At 42.7% G+C, this 15787-nt stretch overlaps 1 protein-coding gene across 1 annotated transcript in view; it reads left to right on the forward strand.

The window, feature by feature from the left end:
• Positions 1-5132: 5132 nt before the first annotated feature.
• COMMD10 (COMM domain containing 10) overlaps positions 5133-15787 on the forward strand; it is an 898809-nt gene continuing 888154 nt past the window's right edge. Inside the window, exon 1 of the mRNA XM_086963023.1 lies at positions 5133-5266. Within this exon, the coding sequence (XP_086819149.1) occupies positions 5235-5266 (32 nt within the window). The 5' untranslated portion in view covers positions 5133-5234. The remainder of the gene's footprint in view (positions 5267-15787) is intronic.

The raw sequence follows: 15787 nt of genomic DNA on the forward strand, positions 1-15787 counted from the left end.
GAATCTGGGCGGCTTGAATGGGTATTTTCACTGACGGAGACAGCCTAAGATTCTTCCGAGTTTTTTTAATCCAAAGTTTTATCGGTTCGAAGTCGAATAAACGTCTCGAAGTCAAATAAACGGCTGGCGAAGTTCCATCACTTGCTGCTTCAACCACTGTGTTATGCCTACAAGTATGAATGATGTGAATCCTACAACTAGTAGTCACCTTTGCCTTATGTTATTACATGTATGATTCATTGTCTCTATGGGGCAGATTTACAAGGAAAGTGACTCAGTGAGTGCTGCAAGCCATTTTGCTGAGCTGCACTTAGTCACTTTCAAAGCACAGGGTTGCAGCATATTTACCATAGTATGTTGCATCTCAGTGCTCTTCCTGCGCTGGTGCACAAACTGCTGCCATGCGCCGGCACAGGCACCCTTGTTCCATGGTGCAAGGATGCCTGCGTTGTGGGGAGATTGTTTATGTGCAGAAAGGGAATCCTACCTGAACATAAACAATCACTAGAGGGGTTTTCATCTTCCTAAACGACGAGGAGAAATGAATACATTTCTTCTTGTTGCACCTCCCTACGCCTCCCTTGGGGAGGTATAGCATTCGGACGCATTTCCAGATTCATAATTTCTCGTAAATCTGGAAATGTGTCTGGTTTCATGGGTGTTGCTTGGGAACACTCACAGCAAAACCCATGAAACGCACCTTTCACGCAAAGTCCTGTGTGCAAAAGGGCCATATTTATCAGAACAGGAAAAGTCACGAAGAGTGGCTTTTCCTGTTCTTATAAATATAGGACACTAAAATGCGCCGCCGGAGCGTCACTTTTTGTAACGCACCGGTTCCGCAAGGGTCTGGTAAATCTGCCCTATATGTGTGTGTGTGTTGTAAAGTGCTCTGACATCCTACAATGGTATGAGAGATGCTATAAAACAAATGAAATACATGTGACAGAGAGACTATGGAGAGACGGGAGGCACTGTTGGAGTGTGATAAAAAAGGAATCACTGAAGAACCCGAACAAATATTATCGTATCCTGGTGCATAGTAAAGTCATCATTTACTATTCTTTTAAAGCTAATACAATTCAATATATAATGATAAATGTGTTGTAGAATGCACTATTGTTTCCTAAATTGTCTTGGAGGGAGAACCTCCCAAAGTCCCCTTTGTAGTGGTTCGACTCACTCACTGCACTTGGTGTGCACCCTGTGGGGACTGGTCTGAAAACATTTGCCAGGGCTGCTTTGAGTTTCCAGACTGGCCCTGGCAGGAGCCTCGTAGTGTGAAATAAAACCAACCATTTAAAAGTTAGTCATGGAGATGCAGCACCAACCTTCCCAATAAAGTTTTTTGTTTTTTGCAGATTCTTTCAATATAAAATACTAAAATCCTTAGTAATTAGACTATTTGTTTTGTGTTCACACCTATGTTTAGTTTTTTCGATTACTGTTTAAAATTTAAATTATACAGATTGCTAGGGGGTCCCCGGCTTCCAGTGCTGATTCAATGGGGGTCTTCAGGAGCCAAAACTTTGGGAACCACTGCTCTACACACTGCCTCTGAGATATGCCTGTCTGCTCATGCAAAGCTACCAAGGTTGTGAGCAGGGGTTATTTTAGAAGCGTATCCACCTTACCCTGACTAGGAAGAAGGGTCCTTAAGGTCCTTACTTAGATAAAGGTGCAAACCATTGCCAATTAGAGACTCCCATTTCTAACAATGCTGCATGTGTATGCCATTCCTTCGGATAAATGTTCCTTCTGGCAGAAATAATTTCTTCTTCTGAAAACTCTGATAGTCTTAATATATTGAAAGAGATATCAGATAAGAATTCCACTTGCACAGACTTAAATAGACATTTTGATATCAGTGATTCAGTATGCATCTCTAAATGAGTGCCTGCTAAGATTTCTTCAGCGTTTAATCAATCATTTCAGTCTGGTCATTTCAGAAAATGTCTTCTGCCATTTAAGTACGCTCGACCAAACTAGCCACAAAGGAATCCATTGAGATGGACTCATGCATGGCATTCTCTATATCCTTCAAGAGACTGCAAATACATGTAGGAAGATTTTTGTCTGGAACATTCCACGTCCTTTTGACCACATCTGAAACATGTTGATTGATGTATAGGAAGTCCCAAAGATGCTGGTTGCTGGAATGGTCTCAATATTGGCTCCTCAGATGTGCTAGGAAATTCTTCTACTGGAAATCCCAGTTGGCTTACCCTCATTAAAATCCTAGCAGCATGTTATCATCAATAGTTTTATTTTAGTTTGTTCTGAAAGGATAAACTTCACACATTCCTCTTTTGCCCCCGAGCTTAAAATGCTATAATATCGAGCCACATTTGAGGTCACAACTGGCTGAGAAGCGTGGATGACAGACAGTCTCCAGGACAATCCTTTAGATGTTGTCCTCCAAACAGTGCTCCTCATAGATAGTCTTCTTCTGGGTCTTAAGAGGGTGAAGGACTGGAGGAGAAAGAAATCTGAAAACCTCCACTTCCTAGAGTTCTTACACATGTCTGCAATAGACTGATGCTTCAAAATATCCCCAGTTGAAGTGTGTTCAGCAAGGTACACTGCCCAGGAAAGAACTGCAACAAAGTATCCCAAACATCCAACCCTGCGCATTGTAAATAAAAGATTATCGCACATAAGCAGCACTCACTGTACAGCTCATTCGCGAGCATCCTCCTCTCACTGCCTCTGCTTATGAAAGGGCCCTATGCATGGCAATTTCAGAGGTTTAAGGTGACCTCCAGGACTGGACCCACCTCCAACGAGGACAGTCCCGTGGTCAGCACCCTGCATTCATTGGGAGATTAAGTTACCCACCTCCATCTTCCATAACAGAAGCCAACTCCAGTCGGAGTATCTTCCAGATAAGGCAGGGTCAGGTTCCACCTCCAGTCCTCTTGTACCGCATTGTGTGCCCTGCTCTCCTTGTGCCCAGCACAAAGAGCGCCCATCAAGGGTCTTGTATCCATGCTCTTGCCCCAATCAAAAGGCAGGAGAAAAGAACAAAAAGTGTTCTGAGTAAACTGGTGCTAATAGCACCCAACGGTGGATGAGTTACATTCCCACTTTCTTTTTTCCTCTCCTGGCTGAGGTGGGTTCACGTCAGAAATAATGACTGTCAGAAGGACATGGGACATAGAGATGTCATAAGTTCAAGGACCCATTGTTCATATAGCTGACTGTAATGGAGCACACTTGTGGGCATCAGCTTCCTCTTGCCTTCTTGTTTGTATCCAGAGAGCCCCCGAACTTAATCCTGGTTGGTGCAGTGGAGATTAGTGACTTGTGTATGCTTAGTGCTAGGAGGTCCCAGTCTGACAGAAAGCACTGAGAATATGCAAGTCATTATTTTAAACTTGCATTACACACACAATGACAGGCTGCTATAAAGATTTATGATAAAAAAAGTGCCTTTAAAATATAGATTTCAGTAATATCCAGACTGTATATAATGCATTTTTCATAAATTTCATTTAAAAGCACACACTTCACAGCTAGGGTGTTAATTCCCTTACAATAGCACTCAGAAAGAATAACTCCCTATCATCAAGATGCTTCAAGTGATTCCATCAATTAAAGCCAATACCAGCTTCCAAGCACCCTTTACAATTGCAGTTTAACAAGCTGTGCATATTTACATTTCTTTCAGGTAAGCAGGCACCCTCAAAAGGCAGCTTGTTAGCTGTCTGCCTAGTGCCCACGCCATCATCCGCTCCCCCCTGCATTTTATACACTTGTCCATATAATGATTACACAGGACACATTGTTATGGGTAAGAACTGCTGCAGGTTTATTTTCATACAACAAAAAGTATGATGTTTATGTGGGTTATCTTACGGACGATCCAGGGGAGGCAGCCCCTCGCTGCCCCGCCCGCACGGTGGGTCGACGCCCGGATAGTGCCGCCTTTGCTGATCCCCTGTGGGGGACGCAGGCAGCGGCATTCCCTCTAATTCAAAGCACAAATGAGTACCGCCTTGCACTTCAACGGAAGCGTTTCAACTGTCCGATAGTTGTCTTTTCACAAAAAGTAGGTGGAACTGTTTGTCTGAAATGAAAAACATATGGGCACAGAATATCCCTCAGAACCCGCTCACTCCTTAGAAACACCTTATGACCCACTTGCACTGCCTTCAGCCTCATATAAGAGGTCTCAATCATGGCTCGTTATAAATACCTAGAGGTGAATCCGTTCAGAGTACGCACTATTCAGGAGAAGTAGGCTACACGGGGAAAAAACAGAGATACAACATCCTGGAAATAGCTAACACTTAGTGAATGCAAGATTAAGTAAAACATGTGAAATGTAAATAGGAACTACATTGCTGAAACAGATTACCTTAAAGTTTTAACATTAAACGTACAGAGATAAGTCAGTATTTTTGCCATTAAGTTTAAGGTCATAAATATAGGGCTCGATATGGATCCACTCCATGTACGCTTCCAAATGCAACGGGGACTGATCATTTAAAGTCCTGATCACGGTACCTCAGCGACAAAGTAAATAGCCAACTCATTAACAGTCATGAAAAAATATCCATAACAGGGCATCTCGCGCACAGAAATAAAACGTAATTTTACGTTCCCTCGCACTTATTCATGGTGAACTGTTGTCTCATTTTTCCACAGAATAAGAGACTCGCATGAGAAGTTCGCAAAGCCTAAAAACCCGTTACACCGCTGACAGCAACAACCAGCCTCACCAGTATATAGACAGCTGTACCACGTGATGAACGTGTGCAGGCATGCAATCCGTCAAACAACTGTGGGAAAGGGAGCAGCCATCTTGCTACAACTGCCACGCATCGAGCTAGATGTAAATTAAAAAAAAGACTGCCTTTTACACAGTACAGATTTGAGCTTAGCAATGCTCTGTAGTGTATAATGACTGCAAACAGTAATATATGATTATATGTTTAACGAATTTACATTTGTTCAACAATATTTTTTATTAGCTGATTCTGCTAATTGCTTACTGAAAATAGTTATAAAAATGGCCTGTTTAAATATGCATTAATTTTCCGAAATCCATAGCAGTCTGCGCGTTTGAATCTTCACACATCTGCTGCTGAACGCTGTGCTGAGTGCGTTACTCCTATGCACATCACTAGGGCTGCTCTTCTAGTCCTTCGTTTTAGAACGGGCAGCTGACTTCTGTCACGTGACATTCGTACATCAAACTGCAAATTGGCGGCGCCCACTGAAGGCTGATCATGGCAGCAGTGATAATTCCAGAGAGCCCCAGGTAGGGGAAGTGGACATCAGTATAGTTGTTCACGACTCGTTTTTCCAAGCAGTGTGTATAGCTCTTAATTACACATATATTTTAATGTCCTCCAGTACATCTCCATTTAAATAGCGATGTGTTGAGGCAGGGCTAGGCAATGAAGTTAACTAAACGATTGCTGCTTCTGAATGAGAGGATGCGCTTATGAAATAATTGTTCTAGGCATTTTTCTTACCCCTAATCCATCACACAAATGCTTTTTCCTTGCACACTGATCAGCGTTTTTTGCGATTTAATCGGAAACATAGGATGATCACCTGACATGGAGGCAAATTCTTGGCAGGTCTGTAAAATTTCAGGACAAAGGGACAAAAATTCAGGAAATAAGGACCATTGGGACACATCCGAGATGAAGGCTATATTTACTTCATGAGCATTTATTTACTATTTTTATGTTGTGCAGATTGTAGTACTTCCTTACTTTCGTTCATGTAAACATAAGCACTGAGTTTGAGATCAACTTTATTGTGTCTGTTGATTGATTATCGAGTTCTGAGCTGCCTTCCTATAAAGTGTGTGATTCCTTGCCCTCATTAGCTTAAAAGTAAAGTGTGGGATCAGTTTTACTTGGCTATGTTTGCAGAGCCACAGTATAATGCATCTGGCAAATCAGTGACAAACCATCTTACCCCCCACGCCCCCATGGCAGAAGCTCAGTAGTTCCTGCCTGCCCCATGGCCCTAGTGCAGCAGGGTAGGAGCATTTTGAGTGTCCACCATCTCCCGACATATCTGTACAACTTCAGAAACTAATACTTGGCCCGGAAGTGTTCTCTCTGCCATAAATGAGCCCTACAAAGCTGCACACACTACCTTTAGATTGCAGTATGTTTAATTGGTATTACTTTTACACTTTTAATATTTTTTGCAAACCAAACAAGGTTGCTTTGAGATTCACCATTGTTATGTGTCTGCAGCTACTAATTGAGGTGGAGTAAATGAAGCACCCCTTAGCAGTGGTCGAAGTGGGGAAAAAAACAGTAGGGGAACTGTGGACGGAGCATCAGGGGCGGGAATAATCAGGGGATTGGTTCGGTGGGCGGAATCAGATTTGATGCTAGAAAGAGCTAAACATCCTCATTTTTAGTATGTTTGGCATTTCACTGACCAGTTACAGCTTATAACTGTATTTAATGCTACCAATAGAAACACATATTTGAGGTTTAATACAAGGTTTGCCCAGACGTGGGTCCTGGGCTCACTGTGCCACTGGAATCAAGCTATCCTGGCTGATGAGGGGTGAAACCCTAAAACCGGTCCTAGGATACTAGTTTCTGGTCCAGGGAGGACCTGTCATGGCAGTTCGGGCTGGACTGTTCCCATGAGGCACAGGGTCAAGACTGATTTGCATATGGTCCGGTCTAAACTGGGGTGGCATGGTGAGCAAAAGAATGATGGATTTAACCCAGATCTCTTGACTGGGGGTGAATGTTTTGATTTGTTCTTCTGCATTCTGTCCATCATTGTTGTGTCTTTTGCTTTCTCGCCCTAAGTAAGCCAGGTATGCCCAGACATGGGCCCTGGGCTCACTGTGCCACTGGAATCAAGCTATCCTGGCTGATGAGGGGTGAATCCCTGAAACTAGTTCCTAGGATGCTTGTTTCCGGTCCAAGGAGGACCTGGCTTGGCAATTCGGGCTGCACTGTTCCCATGAGGTACAGGGTGAAGCCTGATTTGCATATGGCCAGGTTTAAACTGGAGTGGCATAGTGAGCAAAATAATAATGGATTTAACCCAGCTCTCTTGACTGGGGGTGAATGTTTTGATTTGTTCTGCATTCCATCCATCAATTGTCTGTCTTTTGCTTAATACGAGTTATTGACATTAAAATACATCTACAATGTGGGATACATTTTCAATCACAGAATGTCCCAAATATGCATATAAGTGAAATCATCAGCCATTTGTGTCCAAGCCATGTAGTTTCTTTCATCAGCACCTTTCCTCCCTTTTTCTAACCAGTTCTGAACATAAAATGTGGCTTTAGATTCTATGACAGGAGGGCCCACAAGTTTGGGAGTAGTGTTGATTACATCATTCTGTGCCCCTCCCTCAATGCAAAATTGTATTCCTAAGTTTTTTACATGCTTCCCGCAATATGTCATGCAGCCAGCATTAGATGCCTCTTAGTTTCCCGTTATTGTACCTAAACATAGCACTCTCAAACAACCCAGACCTGGTGGTTTTGCAGATGCTTTTAGCAGTATCAAACAAATGAGATACAGCTATTTTATTAGTAGCATGTGTAATTACTACTCGTGTTAGTTAGCAATGAGAATTGCAAATGCATCACTTCTGAAATTATGAGACTGAAACAGTGGTAGAGTAAGAAATAGGTTGTGGTTCTTGGATTATCTCAATCAGTTATTTTCTCCCCTTCAGACAACTTTCCTTTGCAATCACTGTTAGACACCTTCGTCCGATATCATTCCACGAGCACTGTAGTAATCTAGAAATACCACCCAACAGAGACTGCATGAGATAAGTTCAAACATGAATTGCAAAATATCCTAGTTTGCAAATGTTTTCCACATAATTATAGCTCTCCCATGTTTGCCAGATAATGCACCATCTGCTGCATAATCTGATGGATTTAACTAAAAAAACATTTGTAGCTCAAATGGATCAAAACAAATTGACTTGTGTTGCTGTGAAGTGGAGGGCCCTTTACAAAGGTTGACTGGTGACGTTCTCAGTGCTGCCCTTGTTTGTTAAACTGCTATTAATGGGATGAAAGCTTTGCAGAGACTGTAAGTATGTGTAAAAATGTCAAATAATAAAGTATCAGAAAATGTACAACATTACGCTGCAGCCTTTTTTGCTGCAGGATTTAGTCAACACAGCAACATAATTTTGTCTTTTATTGCTGCATAATTGCAGTGGCTTCAAAGAAAGGCAGCACCTGCTAAAAGTGATTGTGCATGAAGCAGAGAGACCACAAAGTTTGCAAACTTAGGGGCATATTTATGCGAATGGTGGCGTAGGACAGCGCAGCAAGTTACTTGACTGCGCTTCCTTGCATCACAGGGAAAGGGCAGGAATGCACCGTATTTATCCAATACGGTGCATTCCTGTCTTTTTTCCCTGTGCTGATACCATTTTGGCAACCTAGCGCCAACGCCTCTGTTGCATGCACCTTACTGTTCAAAAACAATCCTAAGAGAATCTTTCCTCTTATTATGTGTGCTGCAAAATGCAGCAGCACACATAGGAGGAAACAAGAAGGAGAAATAACACTATTTCTCTTCGTTATGCCTCCTCTCAGGAGGTGCAAGTTTTTGACGCAATCCCAAGTTTAGAAGTCCTTGTAAATCTGTGATTACATCAGAAACCGAGGAGTTGTGTGGAAACTTTTATTGTTGCAGGAAAACTACTGGGTTTAAAAGGAACTCTGCAGTGATTTATGTGTTTTTAAGAGTGAGTCATTATGCTGCACAGTTCTGCTGGTTTTGTTACTGAGGGCTGATTGTACTGCATTGCTACAAAACCAGTCCATGGTTACAAAACCAGTCTCCCACCCAACACCCACCGCAACACCGCCGTTGCGCACAGTAAGGCAATGCAGCACTTTGCGCTGCGTTGCATTACTTCATATTTATGAAGCCATTCAGGACACTCAAAGTGGGTTTGCGTGGCTTTTAAAATATGACTTGGAGCTTTGCGTTATGCATGCAAATCTTGCATTGCCAATCCCTGGTGAGTTGCATTAGTATTGCTGGAACAAAGCCAATGGAGGCACCAATGAGTGAGGCGGACTGGCCTTAAGGGTCCTATGACCTCAGTGACAAAGTCACTGCTGTTCGAGGGTGTGCTGCTTTTTAGGCCTGCCTTCAAGACTGGAGGTGAACTTCAGTATGGATTGTGGTGGACAGGCCTTCAAGGTGCTAAGATACTAGGGCTTCTAAGTTCTAGGTGGGCCTTCTAAGGTCTAGTAGGGGAATGTGCTCCCTCAGGAGAGTGGTCTAGTGGCCTAGTCATGAAGGCTGAACCAGGTTCCCCAGTTCCAAATTCGGTAGCACTGGCCATAGTGCCACATACTATCTCACCAAACACCCTTCTACCCCACTGAGAGAAACTTGCACTGTCTTCAGCTACAAACCAATTCTGCTCCATTATAAACACCTTGATGTGACTCAATTCAAATTATGCACTGCCTGAAAAAAATGGCATCCTGGAGAAAGCAAACACTCATAAGGAATGCAAGATTATGCAAAGCATGCGAAAAAAAAGCAGGAACAACATGTTACGTAACGCTTTTACACTCATTGTTCAGAAATCAATGAGTATTTTTTGTCTCAAACTTTCAGGATATAAATACAAGGGTCCTCCTGTACACAGGTGTGCCTTTGTTGCGTTCCTGGACAGCAAGGAAGGGATTAAGCAGGCCTCAGAAGAGAAAGGGACGATTCAGGAGAATCTTATCTAACTCTAGGAAACCCACCAGGACTCCTCCCCATTCATGTCAGCCAGCTAGCTGCTCAAACATATGCGCTATGTATTCAAGTGTCCTACAAAGGATACCTTTTGAACTGTCTGGCTTGGCTAACTCTTCTACTCTCAAAAAACTTGAAAGAGATCTTGACAGTAAAAGGCAAAAGTTATATTTTCATTCAGGAAATGAACAAAACGCAGTAACCCACTGAGCTATGCACATAAATGATTGTTCTTTGATATGCATGGTACATGTTCTCTTCATCAGGCGTATTAACCTTCTACACTACCTTAGATGCGTCAAAACGCCATTTCATCTCTCTTTTCAGGTACATTGATCACCAGAGTTATCTTGGCACTTTTATTGGTGCCCGGAACCTGCTGAACATACAAGGAACTCTGCTGTGTATTTTAAAACTCCTGCACTGCTACATAACCGGCCCCCACTAACAAACCGACCCCCTACCCTTCCGGATCCCCTGGGAAACGTCTGATGCCGGTACGGCCAGTCCAACCCAGTTACTGTAAAGCCTTTTTCAATGCACTATTGTAGATATGTATGCTTATTCTTTATCAATGTCACGGATCACTGTTAGTGTAAGACACAGATTGTTTCTGAAAATCCTTTGACTTGGGTTTCTGCATGAATGATACACATGAGCAGCTTAGTACAAAGCTTCCTGCACAACTTTTCTCCAAATGAAGGCCTCTGGGTAGACCTCTGAGGTAAGCATATTAATGTTATTCCTAAGGACCTTCACTCAGGACCACTTGCCTTTTTGACCTTCCTGTACATTTCCTGCTTGTGCTTTACTATACAAGAATCTTTTCGGCAGAGAAGCCATAATACTATTCCAATTTGTACCAGTCATCTCTCATATGCAAAGAGACCAATCATTCACCAAACTAACCTGCAGTTTAGCTATTGATTCCGATTCTGGTTGGTGTTTGATATTTTTGTAGCAAAAACGGGGAAGTATTGGCAATGGTTAATTTATCTTTATGCTTTAAATAATATGACGTTTCTAAATGTTTTGTGTATTTCACAGATACTATTTTTTATAGGTCCCTATAAAATATGGGTTTAATCATCAATGAATATATGACAGCCACAAACTACCGATCCAGCTTTCCTATTATTTAATAAGAATTTTGGAACATTAAAAACATTTCTGCCATCTGTATGGTGCAGCTTCTTTGCAGCAGGCACATTACCCCTGTGTGTTACATTAGATGAGTCAAAACTTAAAACTGCCAACAAACAAATCTCCAATCTATCTCCAGCAAGAAGATAAACAATCCGAGATAACAGTCTTAACACTTTAATAGTTGCAGAATAACTACTGGGTTTACAAAGAACTCTGCAGTGAGTTATGAGTTTTTAAGAGATAGTCATTTTGCTGCACAGTTCTGCTGGTTAGGTCGAGCATAGAGCCAGCGCGCATGCGCCTTTCTGCGAGGCTTATTGTAGAGGAGTACGGAGTAGAAGCTCCGGAGTACAGAGTACAAGGTCCGCCCACTCCCTTCCCATATTTGCCATTGGCTTGTGTCATTGTCCGTCCTAAATGCTGGCTTCAGATTCGTCGATTGGCTTGTTAGTCCCTCCCTAGTACCACCTCCTCTCCATTTGTCATCTCCCATGGCGACTGGCCCCTTTACTCTGAGTGTTACACAGTAAGTGTTATTTTAGACTGTGAGCACTATTTTCATTAATGAGGTTCTCCTACAGCACGCAGGACATGTTTTGCTGCATTCTTTCCCCTGCCCCTTCCTCCATCCCATTGTCCGTGCTTTTCACCCGCCTCCTATTGTCCGTACCTTTCACTCCCCCCTTCCTCCCATTGTCTGTGGGTTGTCCATGCATTTTACTATCCCCCGTCCTCTCTCCCGTTGTTTGACCGCGTTATCCATGCCTTTTATTCCCCCGCCCTCCCTCCTGTTGTCACTGCCTTTCACTCTCTCCCACCCCCCTCCAGTTGTCCATGTTTTTAACTCCCCCCGCCCTCCCTCCCGTTGTCTGTGCATTTCACGCCCCCAGCCCTCCATCCCATTGCCCATACCTTTCACTCCCCTACCCACCCCCTCCCGTTGTCCATGCTTTTCAATCACACCTGGCCCCCATTGGTCGTGATGCCTCCCGCCTCACGTTGTCCGTAATGCCTCCCCGCTCCCGTTGTCCATGATGCCTCCCATTGGTAATGCAATAGGTCTCGCGTAAATGCAAGACCTATTGCATTACAAATGCTTGCATTAAAGAGTTTGCACCCTCTTTATACGTGGCAATGGCCTGATCACAGCGGCAGACACACAACCAGAGGGCTTTAAAGCGCGTTACATGGTCACCAGTTACTTTATTTAAGGGCATATTTCTTTGTAGCAAAAACACGTGAGCATTAAATGGTTTGTTTATGAACTTAAAAAAGAACTCTTATTTTGGAGTGTATACTGCTGTAAACTTGAATGACACACACACTTTTTGAGAAATTGGTGTAGCTGTGCAAGCATGACTGACTTCATATTTATCTTGGAGCACATTAGAACAGCTTTGTACAATTTCAGTTTGATAAGAAATTTGTATTTTTTTATTTTTTCCACAGAGCGCGGCGATTTCAATGTACAAAACAACCATTTTAGTCTTGATGTCTCTTTCACATATGGTGATCTGGGGAAGTTTACAGTATTAACTTTGTCGACTTCAGAATTCTTTATTGCACAAAATAACATGTTTGAGATTAAAGCACCAGGCAGCCTGGCTTCTACGTTCTTGCGACAGAGTTTTGTTTCCTTCTTCTCACCTTGAGGTGGTATCTCTGTAATGTATTAAAACACGAAAGCACTGTGTGATCGTGTGTAAACATGAAAGAAATGAAATTTGTAAATGCTTTTTAAAACAAGTACATTTATTTGTTAGTTTTCAGTATCTGTTTTTGCGTTTTGGGATCCTAGTATGTTTGTTGTCTGCACACATTCTTGGGAGGCCTTTAAACAAGCATTTGCAATGCAATTGGTCTAGCATGTGCGGGACGTTGAGCTACTGGCATTGTAAATGACAAACCCTTTATGTGTTGGTTTTGAAAAGACATAAATAAGACAAATTAGACATTGGGCCATATGTATGAACACATTTTCCCATAACCACAAAATGGGTAGAACCCTTTGATACATCTGGCCCCTAGTCATTTACAATGCCAATGGCTTAGAATTTTGGAAATGCAAGACCTATTGCACCTATTGCATTACAAATGCTCGTTTTGTTACTGGGGGCCAATTTTGCAGCACTGCCGCAAATCAGGTTCCCAGTTACAAAACCAGTCTCTCCTTCCATATCTGGTATGGCCAGTCTGAGCTTGGTGCCAGGGCCAATTTGTTTTCATAGTCTGACCCGGGATGGGGTCCGAAAGGGGCTCTGGTGTTCGGGGTCACATTACTTGTGCCGCTTAAATGCAATATTATTATTTTTTTTAAAGGTCAACTGTATGTTTTTAACAGACCACATCTCTGAACACAGTAGTCGTACACATTAAATAAAATAACATAAGCTACATTAAATAAAATAACATAAGAAAAATAGCTGATTAATACATTAAACGATTGTAAAAAAAATACACCAAGGTATTCTTTATTTTTCCCAACTTACTCGGTTTATTTATGAGCGAGCAAAGAGTTCAGAGGTAGTCCAGACTCCTCTTGCAGGCCCCAGTGCGGAGAAAAGAGCAGGTCTGTAAAGGAGGGGCTGGGGACATCTGGGCAGGCAGGCAGAACAATGACCAGGAGAAGCTGGTGGGGCTGGGTAACTAGTGGCCTCTTCTACAGCAGCTGCCTTCCTCCTATTCACCAGTTCTGGCTGGCTGGAGAGCAGATTTCAGCTAGCCAGGGACTCCTCACTTAATCCCTTTTTCTTCTTTTCCAGGTGGTGTGCATCAGTCTGGGTGAGCCCGAAAATAAAGGGCATATGAGGTCATGGGCGGGTCAACCAAACAATCCTGCTGTGACCAATTGGTCACAGTGTGGGCAGCCAGGTAGCGTCAGCAGTAAATGAGCTGTGAATCACTACAGGATTAGAGCCATCAGAGGGAGCAGTTTTCCCACTGACTGCTTTCTCAGTGTTTTTTTTTTCAGGCCCCTGTCCCCAGATACAGAAGGCAAGGGGCAGGAGGTTGTGGGCACTGCAGAGGCCTCTTCGATATGCACCACACAGGGGATATAGCTAATTGATTAAGCTATCATTTTAATATGGACCATTCCTGCAGTCCTAGGATGCTTTTTTAATAGAAAGAAGTAGGGGAACGTACTGTAATAAATTTAAAAAGTAGGGACACGCCGTGCCCTTACGATCTCGCCCACTTCGACCACTGCCCCTGAGTCATCGCTGTTGGTCACAGAATTTCACATATAGATATATATTTTTTTTTGCAGATTTATATAGCGCGAACTCGACCCGAAGGTATTGGCTTTAAATGAGCACCAGTTACGCTACACAAGGACACATTAATTTTTTGCAGGCACAGGAACTAAATAAAGTGGTTTGCCCAGAATCACAGGATGCTGAGCCGTGCCTCGAACCTGGTTCTCCAGCTCCAAAGTGGCAGCTCTGGCCGTAAGGCGACATCCTCAAATGAATCTGCATAGCACTTAGATGGGACTGGCGTACCTCGACCTCGGCCTCACCTATGATCACATATTGCTATTTTTGGTCAACAAGGCAAACTAACCAATCTTTTGTAAATTTAATTCTGGAGCAAAAACTGAAAAAAAAATGAAGTCTCACAAAAAGTTCACTTCAGCTGCTGGTAAGGCTACTGGAGTCAAAAGAGCCAAAGTCAACCGCCTGACCCAGAAAGAAAGGATGAAACTGCAGTTTGAAAAGAACGGAACAGGTCTTGAAGAATCTATACAGTTGCCAAACAGACATCACTGCCAATCGTCCCGTAATGCGTAAAAAATATAAACCCAGACTGAGGATAAGTAAGCAAGCCCACTCACTGGTGGTTAATACGAGCTCCGATAGAAAGCCAAAAGAGAGCGAAGTACAGTATCTCTCACACTCCCACGAGCTCTTAATGTGGGACCTATAAGGTTGAAAACTATCAATGCAAGGGCATCAAACTTGGTCTCAAAAACGAAATAAGTAACAGAAATGTCCCAAATTCGACTATGTCCGTGTCGCCTGTGACTGACGGCAAACAAGGTTTATGGTCCAAGATACAAGAAATATTGTATTACTAAATATTCCCTTGGCACCAGCGTAGGAATCCTGGGAAAGTTTGCAGACTAAGATAGTGGCCTGGATGCAGTCCAAGATGGTCCCAGGCCTGGTCTGAAGACAGGATTTCAAACTGATAAAAAGGGAGCGCATCCCGAGTGGTCTGGAAATCATTGACTGTGGGAAAGCGAACTTATGTGAGAACCATCATAAAAATTTTAAAAAATCTGATTGCAAAATTGTAACTACATTTCTCCCACTTTAACCCACTTTACAGGATCGCCTTCATACAACCGATAGATATTCTTTTTTGAAGCAAACTCTGTAGCACAGCTCAGATGTCACTATAAATTTGAATTGTATCCTACAAACGTTTTTCCATTACAAACGTCCTGCTAGGCTATGAATAAACAAGCTCTTACTTACAATTCCTTGGTTGATGCAGGGTGGAAATGTGCCCTTTCCAAATAGCACCCTTTTTCTCTCACTGTGGACTAAACCATCCCAAAATGTTCAACTATTTTTCATATAATTTTTATGTCTCCCTTTTTTGCTTGCTGCACATTGATTTTCTTCGTAAACGTGTTTTCATATTTGTATTTTGTGAAGGGGAAGTGCTAAAAGCACTAATTAAGAAAGACTGCGAAAGGATGGACAAGGTAAAAAGCTCCTTCCATTCTGGTCATCAAGCATGACACCAAAACATTTCCCACACCGTATAGTGCACACTGCAAACTCACACCCTTCCACTATGTTGAATCTGTGGAGCAGTGGGCTACCCATGAACCAAGGCACTTCATCGTTTTGTGAAGGCTATGAAGCCTTATGTGTACGTATTATCGGTAT

This window comes from Lissotriton vulgaris, chromosome 3_1, assembly GCF_964263255.1.
Source record: "Lissotriton vulgaris chromosome 3_1, aLisVul1.2, whole genome shotgun sequence".
NCBI classification, from domain to species: Eukaryota; Metazoa; Chordata; class Amphibia; order Caudata; family Salamandridae; genus Lissotriton; species Lissotriton vulgaris.